Here is a 24,999-nt window from a genome sequence, read left to right as displayed (position 1 = left end):
CTACTCTGTGCTAGGTGCCTCTCAGAGAAGGTCATTCTCAGACTGGGCCATGAAGGGCCAATAAAAATACGCTAAGAGAGCATTCCGGACTGAGGGGTAAAATGTGTAAAGGCACAGGAGCACTTTATTTTTGAGAGATCTGCAAATTGTTGAGTCTGACAAGGCTGGAGGCCAGCTTGACTGCAGTGCTTATGTCACTCCCTTCTGACATCCCTGTTCTTTGGACAGTGTTAGGTCAAATGGTAATGGTAATTCCTCCTCTGTGGGCTGCATGAAGCGAACCCCTTTCCGTTCACAAGTTCTTCCCATGGGTGCCATGCGGTGGGCTGTTAGTCCTCTGTAGTATTGTGTCACTTTTGGATATGGTGAAGACAGGCTTTATCACTGTGCAGTGGATGGTGCTTCCTGTTTGTTACGGGTTAGTAGATATCAGTGGATTATTTTGTTTGTTGATATTTCTTGAGTACTCTTGGTGAAATATGAAGTTAGGTAATGAAAAAATAATCAAGTCTCCACTCTTCTGACTTTCCATTCTGGTCTGATAAGAATATTGAATAGCCTGAGATAGCGTCTCGCTATATAAATGTATTCATTGTTGGCAGTGTGGCATTTGTAGCATGCTAGAGCCTTTGGGTGCTTGGGAATAAACCAGCTGGTATTCTGTAACGTAGCCTTTATGTGAGCTGGATCAGTGTAGCATGGGTTAATCAGGGAGCCGCTTATAGGGTGTTGTAATGCTTCATGGGCCACCTTCATATTTACTGTGTTGTCTGAAGGTGAAAAGTGAAAGTGAAGTCACTCAGTCACGTCTGACTCTTTGCGGCCCATGAACTGTAGCCCGCCAAGCTCCTCCATCCATGGGATTCTCCAGGCAAGAATACTGGAGTGGGTTGCCATTTCCTTCTCCAGGGGATGGACCCACATAAATTGGATTCAGTTTCAAAACAGGAAATATTTTAACCTTGATGTGGTCCTTAAAAACATGATTGAATGTAGCATGAATAGAATCTCTAATTGGATTAAGCAGTACAATATTAACATTTCTCTGAGCTCTATCCGGTTGTGTCTTCCTAAATGTAGCCTCAAATTACAGGACTAACTAGTAGTGTTCTAATATCAGAGCATTGAAGAATCATTAACTTTAGCTACTTATTTCTGTCTCAGACAAGTTGTTTTATTTTTAAAGTTTTACCTTGCTTTTATAATGGTAGGATTTTAATGACAGAAGGGCATCTACAATATCCATTAGTTCCTGCCTCACGTGTGTAGCAGCCTCATCTTTTGGGTCTTGCTCAGTGGTTTTCCACCTTGGTGGCACAGTAGAATCACCTGGGGAGCTTTAGAAAAAAAAAACAATGAATGGGCTTTGCCCCAGATCAGCCGCACCAGAACCTTGGGCCTTGGGGCTTGGTTGTGAATAATTGGAAAAAAAAAAAAGTCCGCATGGATTCTAAAGTGCAGTTTTATTGAGTACTGCTGATTTAGAGTCTAGATCCTGGTGTTGCTCAAACTTTACCATAAAACAGAATCACCTGGAGGGCTAATTAAATCCTTAGTGAGACTAGATTGCTGGGTCCCAACCCCAGAGAGTTTGACTCAGCAGACCTCGGGCGGAGGGCTCAGAATTTTCATTTTGAACAAGTTCTCAGGTGATGCTCAAGTTGCTAGTCAGAGATCACACTTTTGAGAGTCAGTGATTGAGCCCATCGCTGCCTGATCGAAGTCAGAACCACATGTATAATTTGAAAATTTTTCAATAGCCATATTAAAAACGTAAAATGAAACAGATGAAATTAATTTTAGTATATACGGCAAGCCACTGTATCTAAAATGTCATTTCAGCCTATAGTCAATGTAACAAATTTTAATGAGATACTTTACATTTAAAAAATGCTGTTCAAAATCCAGTATTCAACACTTAAACACACATGAATTTGGATTAACCACATTTCAAGTGGTTAGTAATCACGTGTGGATAGTGGCAACCATATTGTATAGCACATAGGTGGACAGTTCCTGAGGCTTGACAATAGAAATGTACAGAAACCTTAGTCTGTGCAGTCTGTCTGTGTAAAACTAACACAAAGTTGCCTTTTGTTTGTCCTTGTCTCTGTAGCTTCCTTGTTTTGGTTTTAGTTTTATTGTACAAGGATAATATCCCTTTCACCATAACAGTTGGAGGCAGCATTCATGTCCCCTGGAGCCTTCTTCAGGCTGAAGGTCACCAGGTTTAAAGCCACATCACCTCACTTGAACATACCTTAAAATGTACCGATCAGAATTACATCTAGTACTCTAGCAGTGGTCTGACCTCCAAAGTGAAAGTCACTCAGTCGTGTCCAACTTTTTGCAACCTCATAGACTATAAAGTCTGTGAAATTCTTTAGGCCGGAATACTGGAGTGGGTAGCCATTCCCTTTTCCAAGGGATCTTTCCAAACCAGGGATTGAACCCAGGTCTCCCACATTGCAGGCAGATTCTTTACCAGCTGAGCCACCATGGAAGCCCAAGAATACTGGAGTGGGTAGCCTATCCCTTCTCCAGCGGATCTTCCCGCCCCAGGAATTGGACCAGGGTTTCCTGCATTGGAGGTGGATTCTTTACCAGCTGAGCTACAAGGGAACAAAACCTGACCCGCCGCCCATTTTTCTGCGTATTGTACTATTACTGCCCCCTGTTTGTGTTTTAAGTCACTTCAGTCATGTCCAACTCTTCAACCCTATAGACAGTAGCCCACCAGGCTCCTCTGTCCTTGGGATTCTCCAGGCAAGAACACTGGAGTGGGCTGCCATTGCCTCCTCCAGGGGCTTTTCCCAACCTGGGGAAGGAACCCAGCCCTCTTCTGTCTCCTGCATTGGCAGGCGGGTTCTTTGCCACTAGTGCCACTTGGGAAGCCCAACTGCACCCTAAGAGCCCGTCAATTATTTTCATGTCTGTGTTGCAGTATTGTCTCATGCTAAATTATTGAGCACCCAAAGCCCTTGGGTGCTACTTGTGTGATTGATGACTTTTGTATGTGCATCTGTGGGGATAGTGGCGTGGCTCTGCAGTGGGGAGGACAGCGGCTAGGCCTGTTGCTGGCCGTCACAGCTGGCAGGGAGAGCAGTGGCAGTGCTGCTACCGGCCTCTAGTCGGCCGAGGCCAGAGATGCTGCTGAACACCATCCCGTGCGTGGGACAGAGGATTGTCCAGAGTATCAGCAGTGTGAGGGTGGAGAGGCGCTGCTCTAGCGTAGTAGGCGAGGCGTGGGCCCAGAAAGCAGCGGGGGTCTCCTTGAGGCCCTCGGGCACTGGCCGCACTGTTCTCATGAGGATGGTGAGTGCTCTTCCTGGGCTCCCTGAGGGAACCCAGGTCATTTGCAGTGTTGTTCACATTTCCTGTGTCATTGCCTTATAACTGTTAGAAAAGGAAGTGATTCATCTATCTTGATTTTTCATTTTGACTATTTTTAGTGAGCTCGAGGAAGTTTTTTTTAAATATAGAAAAGTATATTTAACATTTTAAGTAAGTTTGACACATACTCCTAACTACCCAGGGATAACTTCACTAACATTTTGGTGCCTGGCATTGAATCCTGGTTGCACCACCTCCTGATTTTGTGACCTTGGGCACTTTACCATAGGGGGATAGTAACTGTGTCTGTCTCATAGAGTTAACTGTAAGGACTAAATGCTTTTAGTATGAATAAAGTGTTTGGAACAGCCCCTGGCACGTTGTCAGAGCTGCTTAAGTGGCGCTTCCAGTGCTCTTCCTCCGCGCGCGTTTGTGTGCGTTTCTGCATGCGCGTACACGGTGTGCAGGTGAAGGCGGTGGCGCTTCTGCAGTGTACGGTTTCACGCCTGCTTTTTTGACTCGTGTGTGGAATATCCGCCCCTGTTACTGAAAGTTCTTAGGAAACATGTTACTTTCTTAGAATACCATGAATTTTGAGATATCAAATGTAAAATAACTTTGTATGTAATTTTTTGCCAAATCGTACCTCTTAAATGGAATTTAGGAGTAAACTAGTGGTAGCAGTTGGTAAAGGTTTAAGAACAGTTTGAGAGAGAAGCTTAAAATTGAGAACATGTTATCCATTGGCTTCCTTTTTCCCCCTGTGGTTGAAAAAAGACCACCATTGTTAGATTTTAGCAACAGACCCCTCATTCTAGTGTGTAGAACTCTTATGTTCTAGTTCCTTCTAGAATGTTGCCCTAGATAGATGCAGAGTTTCTTGGATTCTTTTGTTTATAGAATCTGTTGCCTTTTAAATCTCCCTTCTTACCTGCCAAAAAAAGAAGTATAAATCCTTATATGTTTGAAGAGATTCCTGCCTCTCCAACTTTCTGTTGAAAACTCACTTTTCTAAGTTGAAAATAAAAAAAACCTCTGTCGCCAAACACTTAGGTCTAAAGTCCTTTGAGAAGTGATGAGTTTATATTTTGGAATTAGAATGTCATAGATTTTCATTTGGAAGAGTGAACAGTCTGATGTGAAAGTGGGCATCTTCAGAAGGGCTCTTTCCTTAGTTTTGAGGATGCCAGCTTGTGTTTCAGTCTCTGTGTATCTGGGCTCTGTGTTTGTGATGTAGTTTGGAATTTTAGAAGCTGTTAAGGGGTGTGAAAGTAAACTCTTAAGATTTATTACCAGCATTTTAATTCTAGGAAGAAAACAAAAGGAAAGCTAGGAGAATTTTCATCTGGCAGAAGTAGAAACATCACTGTGGCTCCTTGAGTGAGAGGAGAGGCACCGGGAGGGAGAGTGAGCTGTGAGCTGCACCTGCGGGCGGCCCCAGTGCTTTCCTTCCCACGCCTTTCTCCACTGTGTCCTCAGGACTCAAAACAGGATGGAAAGTTTGATTGCTTCTATTGGGAGCTTGACAAATTGCTGTGTTTGTGATACTTGTTAGGTGAATGATTAGTTAGCTGTGCAGCCATAGTGGAAGGGCTTTCAGAAAAGAGATAGTAGATACGATTTACCATTTTGGAAGGAGATCTGGGCATCATAGAGAGCCCTTAGATGTGGAGTGGCCGTGGTGTCTGGGCCCTGTCTTCAGGTGGTTAGTAAATCACCAACTCCACTTGTTGAGGCAGTGGAGGCTCAGAGAAGTTCAGTATCTTTCCTGAGTCAGCCAGCTCTTAAATGGGGAGTAGGATTCTTGTTTGTTGCCTCTCAAAAAGGGAAGGTGGTTGAATATCTTCCCTGGTGCTCTCCTGCCCCTGGTATCTGGGAAGAATCCTGGACAGTCGGAGAGCTGAAGCTTTATCTCTTCTCTGTGTGAAAGATTACCTTGGATGGCCTGCCATGAAGCATCATTGTTTTAGATGAACTAAGTTCATTTTTAAAAGGTCTTGACCAGCATTTTTGTTTTGATAGCAACTGCCTATTCAGAGCTCTTGGTGATCAGTTGGAAGGACACTCACGAAATCATCTCAAGCACCGACAGGAGACAGTGGACTACATGATAAAGCAGCGAGAAGATTTTGAACCCTTTGTGGAAGATGACATTCCTTTTGAGAAACATGGTAGGTTCACCGTGGGACACTGGATCCTCCAGGAGTGACGCATTGGGTAATCCGCTAGCATCCCCGACCCTCCCAGCTAGGGGTTTGATTACGTAAATTATGACATTTTTTTATTCAAAAAATATTTGTTTGTCTGTTCTGTAACAGGCAGCATGTCAGGCTGCTAAGAATCAGTACGTTTAGATGTAGGTGCCATTAGTAAAAGTGATGATAATTAACTTGAAAAGTGACTCTCTATTTGGGGTGGAGGGGAAGGGAGAAGGGGGGAGCAGGTTATGAAACTGTGTTTAGATTGATTCTGTTTTTCAAAAAGTTTTATTTTTGGCTGTGCTTTGTCTTCGTTGCTGCACACGGGCTTTCTCTGGTTTCAGTGAGGGGGCTACTCTTCACTGCAGCATGTGGCTTTCTCACTGCAGGGCCTTCTCTTGTTGCGGAGCGCGGGCTCTGGACGCACAGGCTTCAGTGGCCGCAGCGTGCAGGCTTGGTAGTTGCGGCTCGAGGGCTTTGGAGTGCAGGCTCAGTAGTTGTGGTGCACGGACTTAGTTGCCCCGCAGTATGTGGGATCTTCCCAGAATAGGGATTGAACCTCTGTCCCCTGCATTGGCAGGTGGATTCCCATCTACTGCGCCCCTCGCGCAGTCCAAGATTGACCCTATTTTTAAAAGGTGTCTTTATACAAAACAAATTAGGAAAGGTCTGTCGTTGTTGTCTGATCCTTGCGACCCCGTGGACTGCAGCATGCCAGGCTTCCCTGTCTTTCACTACCTCCCAGAACTTACTCAACCTCATGTCCATTGAGTCGGTGTTGCCCTCCAACCATCTCATCCCCTGTCGTCCCCTTCTCCTCCCACTTTCAGTCTTTCCCAGCATCAGGGTCTTTTCCAGTGCGCTGGCTCTTTGTATCAGGTGGCCAAAATATTGAAGCTTCAGCATCAGTCCTTCCAATGAATATTCAGGGTTGATTTCCTTTAGGTTTGACTGGTTTGATTTTGTAGTCCAAGGGACTCTCAAGAGTCTTCTCCAGCATCACAGTTTGAAAGCCTCAATTCTTTGGTGCTCAGCCTTCTTTATGGTTCACCTCTCACATCCATACATGACTACTGGAAAAACCATAGCTTTAACTCTAAGGATCTTTGTTGGCAAAGGGATGTCTTTGCTTTTTAATACACTGTCTACATTTGTCATAGTGTTTCTTCTAGGAAGCAAGTGTCTTTGAATTTCAAGGCTGCAGTTTCATGGCTTAATTTCATGGCTGCAGTCACCACCTGCAGTGATTTTGGAGCCCAGGAAAATATAATCTGTCACTATTTCCCCTTTCCTACCCTTCTATTTGCCTCAAAATAATGGGACCGGTTGCCATGATCTTAGTTTTTTGAATGTTGAGTTTTAAGCCACGTTTTTCACTCTCCTCTTTCACCCTCATCAAGAGGTTCTTTAGTTCCTCTCTGCTTTCTGCCGTTAGAGTGATATCATCTGCAAGTTTGGAAAGATGCTCACAGTTTATGGTTGTTTAGTTCAGTTCAGTTGCTCAGTTGTGTCCGATTCTTTGTGACCCCATGAATCGCAGCATGCCAGGCCTCCCTGTCCATCACCAACTCCCGGAGTTTACTCAGACTCATGTCCATCGAGTCAGTGATGCCATCCAGCCATCGGTTGTTAGTTATGGTTTATAACTCTTGGCTCCAGTTATTTTTCAGAAACCACTCTCTGTCTTTCAACAACTTCTATTAAGGGGAGATAATAGGACCTAATTTCTAGGGAGTTTTGGTAAAGAGTAAACTAGATTATGCAATTAAAATAAGTTCTTAGTGCCAGCCATCTGGGGATCCTGGGACTACTGAGTATTTAAATTATCTTCTGTAGATTTTCTGAGTTTTAAGTGATCATGAATTACTTTTATAATCAGAAAAATCAGTAAGGTCATTTTAATTTCTCCCCCAAACCCAAACACAATCTGATTTCTTTGAGGCAAGTCAGGGATTTAAATTAGTACTTTAATAGGCTCAAATCTAGTAAGAAAATACTTATGAGTTTTAAGCTTTGATTCTGACAATTATTTACTGAGACTGCTGTGCTAGGTGCTAATATATCTATGTTTTCATTGCAGGGCTCAGTCTTATCTGTCTCAGGAAAGAGAATCATTCTGTGTTTTGGAGTGCTGACTCTGGGAACCAGTCAGGAGTGGGTGGGGGGAGAGACTGTGAAGGGGCTGAGGTGGAGGGCTCTGCACATTGGTGAAGGGATGAGCACGTTTCCACCAGGGCTGTTCTGGGGATGATGAGTGAGTCCAGACCAGCCCCCAGTTTGGTAGTGTAATTGACAGGCCTCACTGGAGGTGGCGGGGGCCAGGGCCAGTGTTGGTAGAGACAAAGATGATTTTGAAGTTGTGCTTGAGGAATGGCTAGCGTAGCTGTGCTTTAATAAAGTAAAAGGCAGCAGAAGGAACACATTGAGCAGGGAGCTTTTCCCATTCATCACTGGGAAAGCACTCATTCATTAGGGACAAGCAGCAAGAGAGACACAGCAGTGAAACTCCACTGAGTAGTTTATTCTAGTCACTGAGTTCTCACGGTCCTCTTCCTGGATCATTTTTTGTCCGGCAGGCACCAGTTAATTAGATGGTCACCAGTTTATAGATTAAATATGGATATATGGAGCGAGTTTTGTTGTTTAATGATATATTAAATGAGTTGAGTCATTGATTCAATAAATGTTTTATGTGAAGAGAATCTTTGGTTTGTGAGTAGGAATTCTGCTTTGACCCTCTTCAGTGAAGACCACGTGGTAGGTTTAGGGGTGTGGCAGGACCTTAGATGTGCAGGTGCTGTGTCATGGTTTGAGTGTCCCAGTGGGTAGTGGCTCTGATTGCCACAGCAGACAGAAATGACACCTGGAATTCTGCACGTTCTCCTTGTGTGTCACTGGAAGCCTAGACGTGCTACATTTCCTGCTCTTATAGTTATGTGTTTTTAATGTCTCCCTCGTTACACTGTGAGATTCTTGAGGGCAGGGACTGTGTCTGTTCCCCACTGTGGCAATGGCTGGCACATAGTCGACACTAATATTTGTTGATAGAATAGTTGAGTGCTCACTTAACTTTTCAGGACCTGGTTATCCTTGCCTCTGACTGTGTCTTTTCTTTGGTCTATGGCTTTGGAGAATCAGCATCATCTTTTCCCTAACTAAACAGATACCCACCAGAAACCTGAACGTTCTCAATGCCTTCTCATACTACTTACTTGTGAAGTCTAGTCACTTTTCCTCCAATGTATTTTTCCTCATTTCTACCGCCTCATAGAATCAGGCCTCTTTGACCGTTTGTCTAGATTTCGCCAGTACTTTGGATTGGTCTTATTGCCTCCTGACCCCTTCACTTTGCTTTCCATGTGGAATCCAGAGAGGTGATCTAAACATATATCAGATAGGTCTTCCCCTGTCTAACACTTGTAGGCAGCTCCCCATTGACCTCAAGAACGTTCCAACTCTTTAGCCTTTACGATCTGTGATTTTCTTGTTTGCCTGGCTTCTTGATATTTCCCAGTATATTTTCTTGCTCCCCTGCCCTGCCATCTCAGCATTCTAAGTTCCTGCCAATACTGTGCAGTCCGTAAACTCACCGTGTTCTGTTTCTTGCTTCTGCTTGGAACATCATCCATTCCTCTTCTGTTTGTCTTTTACCTGCCCTTTGAGAAGCACTGTAGTTGTCTCAGCTGAGAAGCTTATCTGGTACACGTCCCTTCCCCTCCCCTCCCTCTGTTCAGACTGGCTTATGTTCCCCACCTGGAGTTAGCCAAGCTGCAAGGTTTGAAGACACAGTCTTACTTGAGACTCCCCTGACTTCTGACACGAGCTGCAAATTTGTGGTTTCTCAGAACCATTCTCAGGTTTGATAATTTGCTAGAAGGACTCACAGAGCTCATTGAAGTCTGTTATACTCACAGTTACATAGTGTATTACAAGGAAAAGATCCAGGTCAAGTTAGCCAAAGGGTAGAATCATTGGAGAAGACTCTTGAGAGTCCCTTGGACTGCAAGGAGATCCAACCAGTCCATCCTAAAGGAGATCAGTCCTGGGTGTTCTTTGAAAGGACTGATATTGAAGCTGAAACTCCAAACTTTGGCCACCTGATGTGAAGAGCTGACTCATTTGAAAAGACCCTGATAACTGGGAAAGATTAAGGGCAGGAGGAGAAGGGGACGACAGAGGATGAGATGGTTGGATGGCATCACCGACTCCATGGACACGGGTTTGGGTGGACTCCGGGAGTTGGTGATGGACAGGGAGGCCTGGCGTGCTGCGATTCATGGGGTCGGGAAGAGTCGGACACGACTGAGCGCCTGGACTGAGAATCTTGGAAGGTTGTACAGTGGTAAAATATCGGAAGGTTACACAAAACACGGTATTGTCAACCAGGGAGCCTCACCCAGACATCAGTGTCCAGCATTTTTATTAGGGTGTCATCATGTAGATGTTATTGATTGATGGCCTAAGTGGTTGAAGTCATTCTCTAGTCCCTGAGGTCTTTCTAGGGTCACTTGACCAGAGAGGTCCACCGAAAGTCACCTCATGCATAAACTTAGCATAAACAGTTAGATGTGGCTGAGGGGCCCACTGTGAATAATAGAGACACCCCTGTCACTTGGGAAATGCCAGGGTTTTAGAGGTTCTCTCCCAGGAGCCAGGGGCAAAGGTCAGACTTCTCTCTGTGTAAGGCCAGATGCTTTACTGCGTGTTTCTTTCCTGAAGCGCCTGCATATCAGCAGTGTCTGTCTTCTTGTTGTTTGTCCCCCACTGGTTGTAAACTCCTTGAGGGCAGATTGTGACAGGCTGTATGATGGAGTGGCCAAGAGCCACGATCTTGGAGTCAGGGTGCCTGGGATAAAACTGAGCTCCGCTGTATACTGACTGGTGACCTAGGACCCAGTTACAAACTGCCCCCTGCTTTAGTTTCCTCATCTGTAAGATGGTGTGTGTGACAATACCTCTTTCACTTCTTTCAGATGGCTGTTTTGAGGGTTAAAGGTGATCTATGAGATAGACTTAGAGAACGAACTGTGGACATGTACAGACTGCTAGACTCTGACAAAGCTATTGGACTTCTCCAGGCATATACCCTGATTTCTCATTTTTGGAACTAAATAAATACCAAAGCATTATAAGGACTTTGTTTTTCTTTCCTATTTCCTTCCGTACAGTGGCCAGTTTGGCAAAGCCTGGAACATTTGCTGGCAATGATGCAATTGTAGCGTTTGCAAGAAATCATCAGTTGAATGTGGTGATTCATCAACTTAATGCCCCTTTGTGGCAGGTAGGTCATCTGCTGAGGAATTTATGTGAAACCTTTATTTAAAAATTATCTTTGGGGATATCCTAAGATAATGGGGCTTGACTGATGATATTGAACTATGCAGGGTAGCTTGGACTGTGAACCTCACCAAGCTTGTGGTGGCTTGGAATTAAACCCTGCATTACAAATGGAGTCTGAAGTATAATTCAGAGACTTAAAATGCCAGAAATATTACTCAACAGTTAGTTAATTGGGTGATTTGGGGCAGAGACCCTAATGTGGAAATAGCATAGAAAATTTTGTAAAAATCTCTGAATGAGAATTCAGAGGATTTGCATACAGATTCTAGTTTGAATATACCTGTTCCATGTGTATATTTTTGTTTTTTAGATGGAGAGAAACAAAGACCAAATTGACTATAATAAACTGTTGCTAAAAAAGAACTTTTGAACAACAAAATTTCATGGCCTAGGGCGTCAAGCTCTGTCTGTGCTCTCCCCAGCTAGCCATAGCATTCTGATGGTGTTTCTGCAGCAAGTAAGACTTCTCAAGTGTTCAGTCTGTGCTGTGGGATGGCAGAGCATCATGTTGAGCCGCTTAGGCCTCCCTTCCCCTCCTCATACTCCTTCGCCCTTGCCGTTGGTATTCTAAGTTACCATTGCTGTTCTAAATTAACCCCATCTCCCAAACAGTCCATCAAACCAAACATTCTGGAGCATGGAAGGTCAAAGGTCAGGATGAAAATATACACAGACCACCCCTTGCTTGCCCTCCTTGCACTTTTCATCCTGTCGCTCAGCTCCTGGAGACTGGTCAGGTGGTTCCTATCAGACCTCCTCCTTCCCCTTCTCTTCTACTTCACCATTTCTAGCTCTTTTTACATTAGAAAGTAAAACATAATGATTATAGAACAATTTGAAAATTCAGAAAAGCCCATAAAGGCAAATAAAAATCACCCAATCACACTTCCTAGAGATAATTGTTGTTAACATTTTAGTGTGTATCTGTTATTCACACTCTTCAATATAAAAACATTCGTATATAACTGCGAAGAGGCATATCATGGTGTCACATTTTAAGAACTGGTTCAGTGGTAAAGAATATGCCTGCAACATGGGAGCTACAGGAGACTCTGGTTCTATCCCTTGGTCGCGAAGATCCCTTGGAGGAGGAAATGGCAGCGCACTCCAGTACTCTTACCTGGGAAATCCCATGGACAGAGGAGCCTGACAGCTACAGTCCATGGAGTTGGAAAGAGTCAGACACGCCTGAGTGACTGAGCATGCACACACACATAGATAGATACATCGTACATATATACCTACACACACTACATATCCCTATATATCATATTATTACACAGGTAACAGTGACCTTTTTTCCTTCATTGTTTTCCTGTGAAAAGTGAAAGTTTTAGTTGCTCAGTCATGGCCGACTCTTTGGGACTCCATGGACTATAGCCCGTCAGGCTCCTCTGTCCAAGGGATTCTCCAGGCAAGAATAGTGGAGTGGGTTGCCATTTCCTTCTCCAAGGGTACTTCCCAACCCAGGGATCAAACCTGTGTCTCCTGCACTGCAGGCAATTTCTTTTTTGTCTGAGCCACCAGGGAACCCCATTTTCCTGTACCACCTGCATATATATGCCTTTGTAAATTGCTTATTCCTTTGCCTAGCTGTTGCTCTTTAAAAATAAAGTCAATCATAGAGATATAACTTACATATATCAAAATTCACCCTTCTCTGGTGTATAGTTTGTTTTTTGGACATAGTCATGTAAATGTTACACTACCTCAGTTCAGTTCAGTTCAGTTGCTCAGTCATGTCCGACTCTTTGCGACCCCATGAACCGCAGCACACCAGGCCTCCCTGTTGATCACCAACGCCCGGAGTTCACCCAAACTCATGTCCATTGAGTTGGTGATGCCACCCAACCATCTAATCCTCTTGTCATCCCTTTCTCCTCCCACCTTCAATCTTTCCCAGCATCAGGGTCTTTTCAAATGAGTCAGCTCTTCACATCAGGTGGCCAAAGTATTGGAGTTTCAGCTTCAACATCAGTCCTTCCAATGAACACCCAGGACTGATCTCCTTTAGGATGGACTAGTTGGATCTCCTTGCAGTCCATGGGACTCTCAAGAGTCTTCTCCAACACCACAGTTCAAAAGCATCAATTCTTTGGTGCTCAGCCTTCTTCACAGTCCAACTCTCACATCCATACATGACTACTGGAAAAATCATAGCCTTGACTAGACGGACCTTTGCCAAAAAAGTAACAGCTCTGCTTTTTAATATGCTATCTAGGTTGGTCGTAACTTTCCTTCCAAGGAGTAAGCGTCTTTTAATTTCATGGCTGCAATCACCATCTGCAGTGATTTTGGAGCCCAAAAAATAAAGTCTGACACTGTTTCCGCATCTATTTGCCATGAAGTGTTGGGACCAGATGCCATGATCTTCGTTTTCTGAATGTTGAGCTTTAAGCCAACTTTGTCACTGTCCTCTTTCACTTTCATCAAGAGGCTTTTTAGTTGCTCTTCACTCTCTGCCATAAGGGTGGTGTCATCTGCATATCTGAGGTTATTGATATTTCTCCCAGCAATCTTGATTCCCGCTTGTGCTTCTTCCAGCCCAGTATTTCTCATGATGTACTCTGCATATAAGTTAAATAAGCACAGTGACAATATACAGCCTTGACGTACTCCTTTTCCTATTTGGAACCAGTCTGTTGTTCCATGTCCAGTTTTAACTGTTGCTTCGTGACCTGCATACAGGTTTCTCAAGAGGCAGGTCAGGTGGTCTGGTATTCCCATCTGTTTCAGAATTTTCCACAGTTGATTGTGATCCACACAGTCAAAGGCTTTGGCATAGTCAGTAAAGCAGAAATAGATGTTTTTCTGGAACTCTGTTGCTTTTTCGATGATCCAGCAGATGTTGGCAGTTTGATCTCTGGTTCCTCTGCCTTTTCTAAAACCAACTTGAACATCTGGAAATTCACAGTTCATATATTGCTGAAACCTGGTTTGGAGAATTTTGAGCATTACTTTACTAGTGTGTGAGATGAGTGCAGTTGTGAGGTAGTTTGAGCATTTTTTGGCATTGCCTTTCTTTGGGATTGGAATGAAAACTGACCTTTTCCAGTCCTGTGGCCACTGCTGAGTTTTCCAAATTTGCTGGCATATTGAGCGCAGCACTTTCATAGCATCATCTTTTAGGATTTGAAATAGCTCCACTGGAATTCCATCACCTCCCCTAGCTTTGTTCATAGTGATGCTTCCTAAGGCCCACTTGACTTCGCATTCCAGTATGTCTGCTACCTACATATAGAATATACCACTACTTATATATTGAATATTTCCACTGCCCCATGAAGTGCCTCATGCCTCTTTGTAGTCACTGGTCCCTTCTCTTCTTCCCCAGATTCTTATAACCACTAATCTCATTTGTCTCTTGTAGCTTTGCCTCTGGGTTTTCCCTGGTAGCTCAGCTAGTAAAGAATCCGCCTGTAATTCAGGAGACCCTGGTTTGATTCCTGGGTCTGGAAGATCCCCTGGAGAAGGGGTAGGCTACCCACTCCAGTCTTCTTGGGCTTCCCCGGTGGCTTGGACAGTAAAGAATCCACCTGCGATGCGGGAGTCCTGGGTTCGATCCCTGGGTTGGGAAGATCTGCTGGAGGAGGGCATGGCAGCCCACTCCAGTATTCTTGTCTGGAGAATCCCCAGGAGAAAGGAACCTGGCGGGCTAACGTCCATGGTGTTGCAGAGCTGGACACGACTGAGCAACTAAGCACAGCACGGCACGGTTTTGCCTTTTCGGAATGCCATATAAGCAGAAATATATCACTGTTTGTGTCTGGCATAGTGTCCTTCTGACAGTCACACTCCAACAGGGTAAAGTAGCTACTGCCTGACAGGTGAGGACTCTCACGTCCCAGGGACGAGGCGAGCTGGAGGAGACGGGATCTGCGCGTGCTGCTCGCTCTCTGGGGCAGTGTTGTCGCGCGTGCTCCCAGGAGAGCCATCGTGTTTACTGAGGCACGCTCTTCCTCCGGATGCCTTTGAGTGAGGAAGACTGGTTACCTCCTTCATTGTCCCAGTTTTTTGTCCTTAAATCTTTACTGCTTAGCAGAAGTCATCAAAATCATTTGAATATACAGCATAACGATCCTATTCTTGAAGGAGTATACTCTGTGCCAACTTAGTAACTACAGCTTGCCTATTGCTCCATCAATAGCTTTTTTAAAGTTTCTTAATTTTCTAGGTAGTTGTGGAAGATACTCTTCATAGTTAGACTTTTTTTTTTCTCTTAAATCCATGTATTTCTATAGTGTTCCCTGTTATGAATTGCTTAATAGTCAAAGTATGTGTTTTCAAAATAAATACATTTTCTGTATATTGGAACTATCCACTAGGTTTCCCCCATCACCCCATACCCCTGTGAAGCATCTTATAAAATTTGAGAGTTAAAACTGAATTGGTTGCTACTCTCATGAGTAGGCAGCTTCCCTGGTGGCCCAGAGGGTGAAGCGTCTGCCTGCAATGCAGGAGACAGGGGTTCGATTCCTGGATCAGGAAGATCCCCTGGAGGAGGAAATGGCACCCCACTCCAGTACTCTTGCCTGGAAAATCCCATAGACTGAGAAGCCTGGTAGGCTACAGTCCATGGGGTGGCAAAGAGTCGGACATGACTGAGCGACTTCACTTCATGAAGTCATGAGTAGGAGCTCTTATATCAATAATGAGGAGGTTTATACTCAGCCTACTTTTTCTTTTTTTTGGCTGCAGATAGAATATATGCTTCTGTAAACAGTATAGTCACGTGTAAGGTAGAAAATGAAAGTCCTCTGTGATCTTCCGCACCTTGAGCAGCACCGTTAACAATTTGGTGACTGGTGCTCAAGTTATTTTTTCCTCTGGATAATACATAGTGTGTTGTTATTTAAATATGTAAGTGCTGTAGGGATGATGTCACTCACAGATTCTGTTGGCTAATTTCCTTTCCAGTAGTCTTCCTGGGAGATGAGCAGTGCTCTCTATTTTGTATGTGTCAAAACCAGACTCTGCACTTTGAGACCTAGATACTCTACCTGGAGAAAACTTCTGTGATTCTGACTTCTAGACCTTTGTGGTTCCTGTTTGTTCCATGGTTTTGCTCTGTTTTTAGACCACAGATACTATTTAGTAATAATGTCTTAACTGCCTATGACTTTGCACAAAGATAAGGAGGTGCTGATATTTGGGGGATTTAACAGACAGTCTCAGCTTTCTAAAGGACAGAGTGAGGATTACTGTGGAGTTTGTGTGGAGGTGGTGGTTTGGGGGAAGTGCCCAGGCTCCATCGCTGGGCGTGTGTTTCGCATGACTCCTGGGAGCACTGTTCCGGCTGGGTGGTGCTCCAGGGGCACGGTCACCCAGCACTCTGTGAGCAGTACCTCTGGGGTGTGCAGTGCAATAGTGCTGCTCGACTGTGCGTAGTTTTGTTTTGAAATTGATACAGATGGGACGTTTGTGTGTTTCTCAGTATGTGTTTGGTGAAAAATCCTGTTTTTGTTTTAAAGACAGGGTGGATTTTCTGTGAAGCCTAAGTATCAGGTCCTTCAATTTTATGGCCCCCTTTCAAGGTCTTGGGAAGGGTGATAGCAGTTTTATGTTTGTAATTTTTTATTTTTTTTCCCTCAAAGAGTCCCCCAGTTGTCTGAGATGCAAGGCTCACACATCTGCATCTGCCTTTGAGCCTTCCTTCTTGGAAGGAGCCTGAGCATTTGAGGGGCTGAGGGGTCCTGACCCTCCTGAAACTTAGACTTACTTAACTTTGTGGTGAATTTGCCCCTGGTGTTTGAACATGCCTTTTCAAATGGCTTTATTTCCATTTAGTTGCATATTAAGTACATGCAGTCATACACACATGAGTGGGAGAGAGATAATTCAGACCTTGCTTAGGATACATCACAGTGATGCTCCCAGGCGCTGTTACAGAGAGCCTGTGGACTGGGCGTCCTGGGAGCCAGGTGGCCTTGCTCTTCCAACGTGGACACTGCAGATCCTCGCTGGCATCTCCTCTCCCTCTGCCTGCAGATCCGAGGAACAGACAAAAGCAACGGGCGGGAGCTGCACATCGCGTACCGACACGGCGAGCACTACGACAGCGTGCGCAGGATCAACGACGACTCGGAGGCGCCCGCTCGCCTGCGGACGGAGGTGGGCGGGGCCGGCGCCCTCTGCTCCCAGCCCTGCAGGGGCCCGGCCGGGGCTGTGCCCTGGAGCCAGAAGCCAGTCAGGTTTTCATAGAAAGGGGCCTCTAAGAATCTGTGGGCTTGGTTTTTATTTTTAAACTTTGTTCATTTGGGGGAAGGCAGCGGATAAAATTGTCATTCTTCTGCTTTCCCTCACAGTGATGGCTTATAATTTATATATAAATTATAATATAATTTATTATAATATAATTTATATAAACATTTAAAGTTATTTCCATGTTTTGAAATTGATTCATGCTTTATATCTAAAATTTGGAAACTATAGAAAAAGTAAAGAAGAAAATAAAACATAACACAGAATCAACATTTTGTTACTGTTTTCATATTATATAGCTTTTTCCTATTATCTCATGTGTCTTTCCTCACATGATTAGACACTTTCTTTGTAATTTAAAAAAATAAAGTGAAAGTCACTCTGTCACCCTGGTTTACCTCTGGTAAACAGTGGATGCACCCACTGTTATTAGTCTATCATAAAACTACCTAGAGATGTTTACGTATCAAGCATTGTGTGGGTTTGTGCGTGTAGTCTCGCTTTGCTGGAATGCACTCTCCTCACCCACAGTTGTAGCATCCTCTACATAGCATTCTGCACTGCAACAATGGAACATATCTCAAGAGTTTAATTCATAGCAGGACATAAGAAACTTCCTACATCTTTTTAAATGGCTCCATAGTTATTTAGTGTGTGGATGCATTATAATGTGCTTAAATAGGCCCTTCGATGGACTTTTAGATGACTTTCAAACTTCGTTTTTACAAGCAACATACAGTGCCTTACATGCATGTCCCTTCACACATGCGCGGGTGTATTTGTGGAGTAAGTTCTGGAAGAGTCTTGCCGCATCAGGGGCTGTGTGCATCTGTAACTTGGTAGGTGTCGCCAGGTTGTTCTCTGTAGCAGTCCTGCCAGTTCACACTCCCACTTGCAATGTGTCTCTTCTGTACCTTTGCCAGCGCAGTGTGTTATCCAGTTTTTAAATCTGTGTCACTTAGGGAAAAAATCTTAACATAATTTTAATTTCTGTGTTTCTTATTAATGAGCTTATGTATCTTTTCTTGTGTTTAAAACCAGTTTGTACTTTGCTGTGTGTGAACTGTATGCTTGTTCTTTATTTTTTTCTGTTCAGTCTTCTTAATGATTTTTGGGAAATCCTTTATGTACTAGGGAAATTAGCCTCTATTTGTGGTATGAGTTGCAAAATTTTTTCAGTCTGTTATCTGTCTTTTTATTCTTTCTCATATTGTCTTTCCTATGAAGGAATTTTAGAGTTTTATGTGGTTAAATTTATCTCATTTTCAAGACATCAGGTAAATGTCTTCTGAGTTTTGGGTCATAATTAGGTAGCTCTTTCCCATTCTGAGTTTAAAAGAATTCTTGCATAGTTTATTTTAGTACTTCTGTATGTTCATTTTTTAAAAGAAAATTAGGTCATGTCTCTATTTGGTACTTAAATTGATATACAGATGTGAGTGTATGGATTCAACTATATTTTTCCTTGTTGTTACTTACTTGAACCCAAACTGTTTGTTTTTATAATTATACATCTTTTTCTCCATTGATTTAGTTTGCTGATTTTTTCATATACTAAATTCCCATATGTAGTTGGGTCTGTTTCTAGACATTGATTCTAGTCCACTGTTTTTTTCTGTTCAGATGTTCATGTGTTCATTGTTTTAATTAAGAAAGTATATTTTAAAAAATCTAGTAGAATTTTTCACCCATCATTACTTTCTCTTTTTATGGTTGCCTGTATATTTTTGCTTTTTTGTTTTATATATGAATGTTAGAATAAGTTTGTGTAGCTAAAAAGTCCTGGTAATATTTCCTTTTATTGTAATCTCATTAAATTAATAAGCAAAAGTTGACATCTGTATGATGTTGAATCTTGCTAGCCAGGAACCTGCTAATCTTTTTGTTTGTTTAATTGACTGTTTTCGGTTATCTGCAGGAGCGTTTTTTCATATAGTTCTATCCCATTGTTTGCTGACTTTATTCTTAGATGTTTTGTGTTTTCTGTTCCTTTTGTAAGGAAAGGGTCTTTTTTTCCCTTTACATTTGTATTTATGAAATTTGATAACAAAATTATGTTATGTATATGCTCAGCTATCCTACAGAGTTTTCTTTCTTTTTAATTGAGGGAAAGTTCACATAATGTAAAATTCACCATTTTCAAGTGTACGATTCAGTGGCACTGAATACACCCACAAAGCTGAGTAAACACTTCATCCAGTTCTAAATAATTTTCAACACCCTGAAAGAAAGCCTGGTGCCCATTAAGCAGTTACCGCCCATTCCTTTTCAGCCCCAGCCCCAACCAGTCTACTTTCTGTCTCTCTGGATTTACTTTTTCTGGACTTTTTTTATAAAGGGAGTCACACACTGTGTGGCTTTTCATGTCTGGCTTTCCTTAGCGTGATGTTTTTAGGTTCATCCATGTTGTAGCACATACCATTTCTTAGCTCCTTTGCAGGGTCGAGCAGTACTCCATTTTACTGATACACCGCATTTTGTTTATCCTTTCATTTGATGGGCCTTTGAATTGTTTCTATTCTTTGGCTTTTGTGAATAGTGCTGCTGTGATTATTTGGGTGTAGTATTTGTTTGAATACCTGTTCTCAACGTTTTGGGTGTACAGTTGACCTGTGAACAAGGGGTCAGGGTACCAGTGATGCACAGCTGAAACTCTGTGTGTAACTTACAGTCCACTTGCAGATCTGAGCTTCTGTATCTACAGTTCTGCGTCCTTAGGTTTGGCCAGTCGTGAATCATGTAGTGCTAAGGCATTACTCCTGGGAGCGTCTGTGTCAGTGGGCCTGCGCAGTCCCGGTCTGTCAGCTGTGTATGGGAGGTGCTGGGTCCTGTGGTGACTCTGTCTTTAGCTTTTTGAGAAACTACGGCACTGTTTTCCACAGTGTGTAGCTGTTTGGTTTCATGTTCCCACTAGCGGTATATGGAGGACTTCACTTTCTCTCCATCCTCACCAGCACTTGTTGTTTTTCCTTCTTTCTTTTTAAAATCACAGCCAACCTACAAGATGTGGAGTGGCACCTTGTAGTTCTGGTCTCCATTCCATAGTGATTAATGGCGTTTCGCACCTTTTCGTGTGCTCATTGGCCGTTTGCTTGTCTTAGAAGAGATGTCTGTTCAAGTCCTTTGCCCGTGTTTTAACTGGACTTCTTGTGACTTGGTTGTTGAGTTCTAAAGAGCTCTTTATTCTGGACACTAGACCCTTATATGACTTTCCAGAATTATTCTTGTTTGAAGTAGTGTTTTTTTGTTTGTTTTCTCTCTCTTTTAAAGGTGTAGAATTATCTGCAAATGGTGATAACTTTTCTTCCTTTCCAGTTTTGTACTTCTAATTTTTCTTTATTGGGGGGCTAATTGTATTGCTGTTCTCCAAGACATTGTTAAATAATCAAGGTGGTAGTGAAAATCCTTGTTGTGTTCCTTACTTGAGTGGGAATGAAGCTCTGTTCTGTAGGTAATTTAACTACACCCACACTCAGAAACCTGTAGTTGTTTCCAGTTATTCACCACCCTTCATGGCAGTGGAATGAACACTTTTACGTAAATTCTTTCTATCTGTGACATTATTTCCTTTGGATAAATTTCAAAGAATCTTGATACACATAGCCAAACTGTTAGGGTAAAATTTTAGAATAGGTTTTGCTTTTTATTACACATTCCATGGAATATACTGCACGTTGCTGGCTTCCACTTGCCCTTTTATAGACAGAAAGCAAAAGTGTCCTTGCTTATGTTCCACTCACTGCATTAATAATAGCAAGCAGAGAGATAAAGTGATTGGAAGCCATGGACGGATGACTTTAGCTTTTCTGAAATGGGCTAACGTCATACAGTCCTGTGGATACCAAGTGAGCAGCTCTTGGTGGCTTTAGAATTGGGCCTACGGGCTCCCGGGAGTGTGGTGGTAGCACGGGAAGTTTCCGGAGTCATGCTCATCTGTGATGATCTGGTCTGGACGGGAGCTCCAGCATGCCACAGCTTGCTGGTGAACAGACAGGGCCTCGGGAATCAGGTGAGAGTTGGGTGTGTATCTCTTCAAGGTGAGCTGTCCTGCTGGAAGAGCTCTTTGGGTGCTCCTGTAGAAGACTGATTCTGTTACTAGGCTCACAGCTCTGGAATCCAGCTGAGACAGGTGTGTGCTGCCCGAGTCAGCACTCATTGCCAAAATGTTGGTCTCTAATGCCATACTGAACAGTTTATCCCATATCCTGGGCCTTCTTTTAAAAAAACAGATTTATTTGTGCAGGTCTTCGCTGTGGCACGTGGGATGTTTGATCTTCACCGCGCCTTGCAGGATCTTCAGTTGTGGCTGTGAACTCTTGAGCTGTGGCATGTGGGATCTAGTTCTCTGACCAGGGGTCAGGCCTGGGCCTGCTGCATTTAGAGTGCGGGGTCTTAGCCACAGGACCAATAAGGAAGTCCCTGGGCCTTTCTTCTTAAATACTTCAAGTTGTGGCCTGGAATCTCTGTGTGAATGAAATTTAGCTTAGTGCTTGCTGTTCCTTTAAGATTGTTTCTGAATGTTTTTTCATATATTTGAATGTTTTGAGATGATGGAGTGTTTTCCTGTATTCAAGATTCTGAAGATAGTGTGCTAGAGTTCCATGATTATCACTCTTTCTGTGTCCTTCAGTTTCAGATGCTTCATCAAGATGAATCAAATAAAAGAGAGAAGAGCAAGGCAAAGGGAGTCGACTTTGAAGATGACCTTCGAGATGAAGTAGAAGATGCTGTCCAGAAAGTTTGCAGCGCAACTGGGTGTTCCGTTAGTATTTGTCATGTGGTGACTGTGATTTAGCAGCAGTCCCTGACCTTTTTGGCACCAGGAAGTGGTTTCGTGGAAGACAGTTTTTCCACAGATCCAGGGGACCTGGGGGATGGTGGTTCTGGGATGATTCAAGTTCATTACATTTATTGTGTACTTTATTTCTAATCTAACACCACCGCCGATCTGATAGGAGGGACTGGTCCGTGGCCTGGAGGTTGGTGATCCCAGGTTTATAGACAGGCATTGTTGAAAACCCGTCTGTACAGGTTTAACTTATTGAGAAACTGCCACACTATTATGGCCTCACTCTAGCATGCCAACACCCGCTGAACCAAAGCAGGCCCATGGATATTTGTAGTTTGATTTAGTTATGTAGTGTAACTTACTGAGAGCTGTTCATTCATTTCTCTCTTGTTTTCCCCACTTTACCCAGTATTGTTCAAAATCCTAAGAAAGTGTGTGGATTTATTATTTTCTGACTAGTGCAGTTTTGTATGAATTCACTTTATTAAACAATTATTTCAGGTGTTCACCTTACTGAGAATATTAAGACATTTTCTAGATGGAAAGTCTTGAAACCTTGCCTCAGTTACATCGTTTTGTGTATCAAATTGTTGATGTAGAGATGGACAGGAAAGTATACCCAGATTCTGACGTGTTCCTTTGTTTCTTTCATAGGATTTTAATTTGATAGTTCAGAACCTGGAAGCTGAAAATTATAATATTGAATCTGCGATAATTGCCATGCTGCAGATGAACCAGGGGAGAAGAAATAGTAAGTCTGTGATTGATATTCTTAAGCTTTCAAGATGATTATGTTGGTGATTTTTCAAATATTTGATTTTAATATTTTTATTAATAATTGGAGAATAATTGCCTTATAATGTTGTGTTGGTTTCTGCTGCACAACAGCATGACTAAACTGTAAGTATGCATATATCCTTCCCTTGTGGGGCCTCTCCTCCGCAGCCCCACCCCTCTAGGTCATAGGTCATCATAGGCCACCAGGCCGAGCTCTCTGTGCTGTGCAGCAGCTTCCCGCTAGCCGTCTCTTTACACAGCTAGTGTGTATACATCAGTGTCACTCTCTGTTTGCCCCACCGCCCTTCCACAAGTCGATTCTCTGTGTCTGTGTCTCGATTCCTGCCCTGCAACTAGGTCATCAGTGCCATTTTTCTAGATTCCATGCATGTGCATTAATAGATGGTATCGAGTTTTCATCTTTAATCAACTGGCAGGGAGTTAACTGTATTGTCATTTACTCATTTAGCAGTTGCTTACTGAGTACCTTGTGTTTGCAGGTGGGTTTTACTGGGTGCTAGCTCTGCATCAGGGAGCGTGTAGTCTGGGGGTGGAGGGGCATGGTGGAGGCAGGTGAGTAGATTGGCGTAATCATATGTGATGAAGTTGGGGTACAGGGTGCTAGGGGGTGCGTGGGAAGGCCACTTAGCCAGTTTTGGAGGAGTGGACAGTGTCAGGGAAGACCTATCCTTTTAGAAAGAAGATTCCATTATAATGCCAAAATGATAAATGGAGAGAAAAATTACTTTTCTGGTGGAAATATCTACATTACTAGCATCAGTCAACTGGTGATAATTCAGAATTTTTCTTTGCTTAGTTCAGTTCAGTCACTCAGTCGTGTCCGACTCTTTGTGACCCCATGAATTGCAGCACTCTAGGCCTCCCTGTCCATCACCAACTCCCAGAGTTCACTCAAATTCACTTTGTCCATCGAGTCGGTGATGCCATCCAGCCATCTCATCCTCTGTTGTCCCCTTCTCCTCCTGCCCCCAATCCCTCCCAACATCAGAGTCTTTTCCAATGTGTCAGCTCTTTGCATGAGGTGGCCAAAGTACTGGAGTTTCAGCTTTAGCATCATTCCTTCCAAAGAACACCTAAGGCTGATGTCCTTTAGAATGGACTGGTTGGATCTCCTTGCAGTCCAAGGGACTCTCAAGAGTCTTCTCCAACACCACAGTTCAAAAGCATCAATTCTTCGGCGCTCAGCTTTCTTCACAGTCCAACTCTCGCATCCATACATGATCTTAAACTGAGTTTTAATTCTGTGATTCAGAGGAAGGAAAAAAAAATGTTAATATCTGTTTTTGCAAGTTATTTATTTTGAATGATTTCAGTACTCATTGCCAGACATTTTATGCCAGATACTGTTCCTGGCATTATATTAATAGTTTTCTGATTGGGTATTTTATTATCTTCCTTATATGTATGTTGTACCTTCTTAGAAAGCTAATCCATGTGATTTTAAAGCTGCGCTATATAGAGTCTGTGCTGTTCTGTATGGAATATACTTGACAGGTGGCTAAGTGAGACTGAGGAACTAAATTTAAAATTTTATTTAACTTTATTTTTAATTTAAACAGCCACATGTGGCTAGTAACCACTGTACTGGAGAGTACAGTTTTAGAGCTTATTTCCTTTCTATTTTAGGGGTACAAATGAAAGATTTCCCCCTAAAAATTAATGTTAAAAAGTGGCTTAAACTGATGAATCAAAGCACTCAGCTGGTAGGAAGCTGATGAGAGGACTAGTCAACGGGTTATTTTAAAATTTATCTTCCAAATTTTACCAGTAATTTTTTCCTTATGTTCCCCACTGTATTGACTTGATACTGGAATTTTGCCTCAAGGAAACTTGCTCTCTGAATGACAATGATATAGGGAGCCAGGTACTTTGAGTCTTTTAACACTTGTCACAGTGTGTAACTATCTTAGGTTTTTAGTTTAACAAACCGTCTTTCTTTGAAAGATGCAGAGGAGAACCTTGAGTCCAGTGGTGGAGTGCTGACGCAGTGTGGTCCTTTATGGGAAGAGGGTGGCAGTGGCACCAGAATCTTCGGAAATCAGGGTGTAAATGAAGGCAGGACTGAGAACAGTAAGGCCAGCCCTACTGAGGAAAACAAAGCAAATAAAAACCAGCTCCCAAAGGTAGGCATGATGGGGTTGCCAGGGTAAATGGGGAGTGAGTGAGTGAGTGAAGTCGGGGCTCTGTAATTTGGCAGCAATGGCGGGAACTTGGAGCTCGTGTTCGTATGTGATTTTATTTTGATTTTATAAAGTGGTTATTGTAGGAAATATGGGGAGTCATGGGAGTATATGATGAAGTGGAATGAACACCCCACTTGTCCCGTTTGGACTTTGCAGT

General features: G+C 43.1%; 1 protein-coding gene across 5 annotated transcripts in view; it reads left to right on the top strand.

Moving 5' to 3' along the window:
* Window positions 1–24,999, top strand: part of OTUD3 (OTU deubiquitinase 3) — a 35,191-nt gene that overhangs the window by 4,601 nt on the left and 5,591 nt on the right. For 3 of the 5 annotated variants that reach the window (XM_027965588.2, XM_027965587.2, XM_060411485.1), the window contains exons 2-7: window positions 5,356–5,504; window positions 10,700–10,812; window positions 16,860–16,982; window positions 21,703–21,834; window positions 22,516–22,612; window positions 24,604–24,782. In XM_027965588.2, the coding sequence (XP_027821389.1) occupies window positions 5,356–5,504; window positions 10,700–10,812; window positions 16,860–16,982; window positions 21,703–21,834; window positions 22,516–22,612; window positions 24,604–24,782 (793 nt within the window). The remainder of the gene's footprint in view (window positions 1–5,355; window positions 5,505–10,699; window positions 10,813–16,859; window positions 16,983–21,702; window positions 21,835–22,515; window positions 22,613–24,603; window positions 24,783–24,999) is intronic. The other 2 variants (XM_042244688.1, XM_060411484.1) reach the window with 2 other exon arrangements.

Source organism: Ovis aries, chromosome 2 (assembly GCF_016772045.2).
Source record: "Ovis aries strain OAR_USU_Benz2616 breed Rambouillet chromosome 2, ARS-UI_Ramb_v3.0, whole genome shotgun sequence".
NCBI lineage: Eukaryota > Metazoa > Chordata > Mammalia > Artiodactyla > Bovidae > Ovis > Ovis aries.
This window is presented reverse-complemented; position numbering and strand designations above follow the sequence as displayed.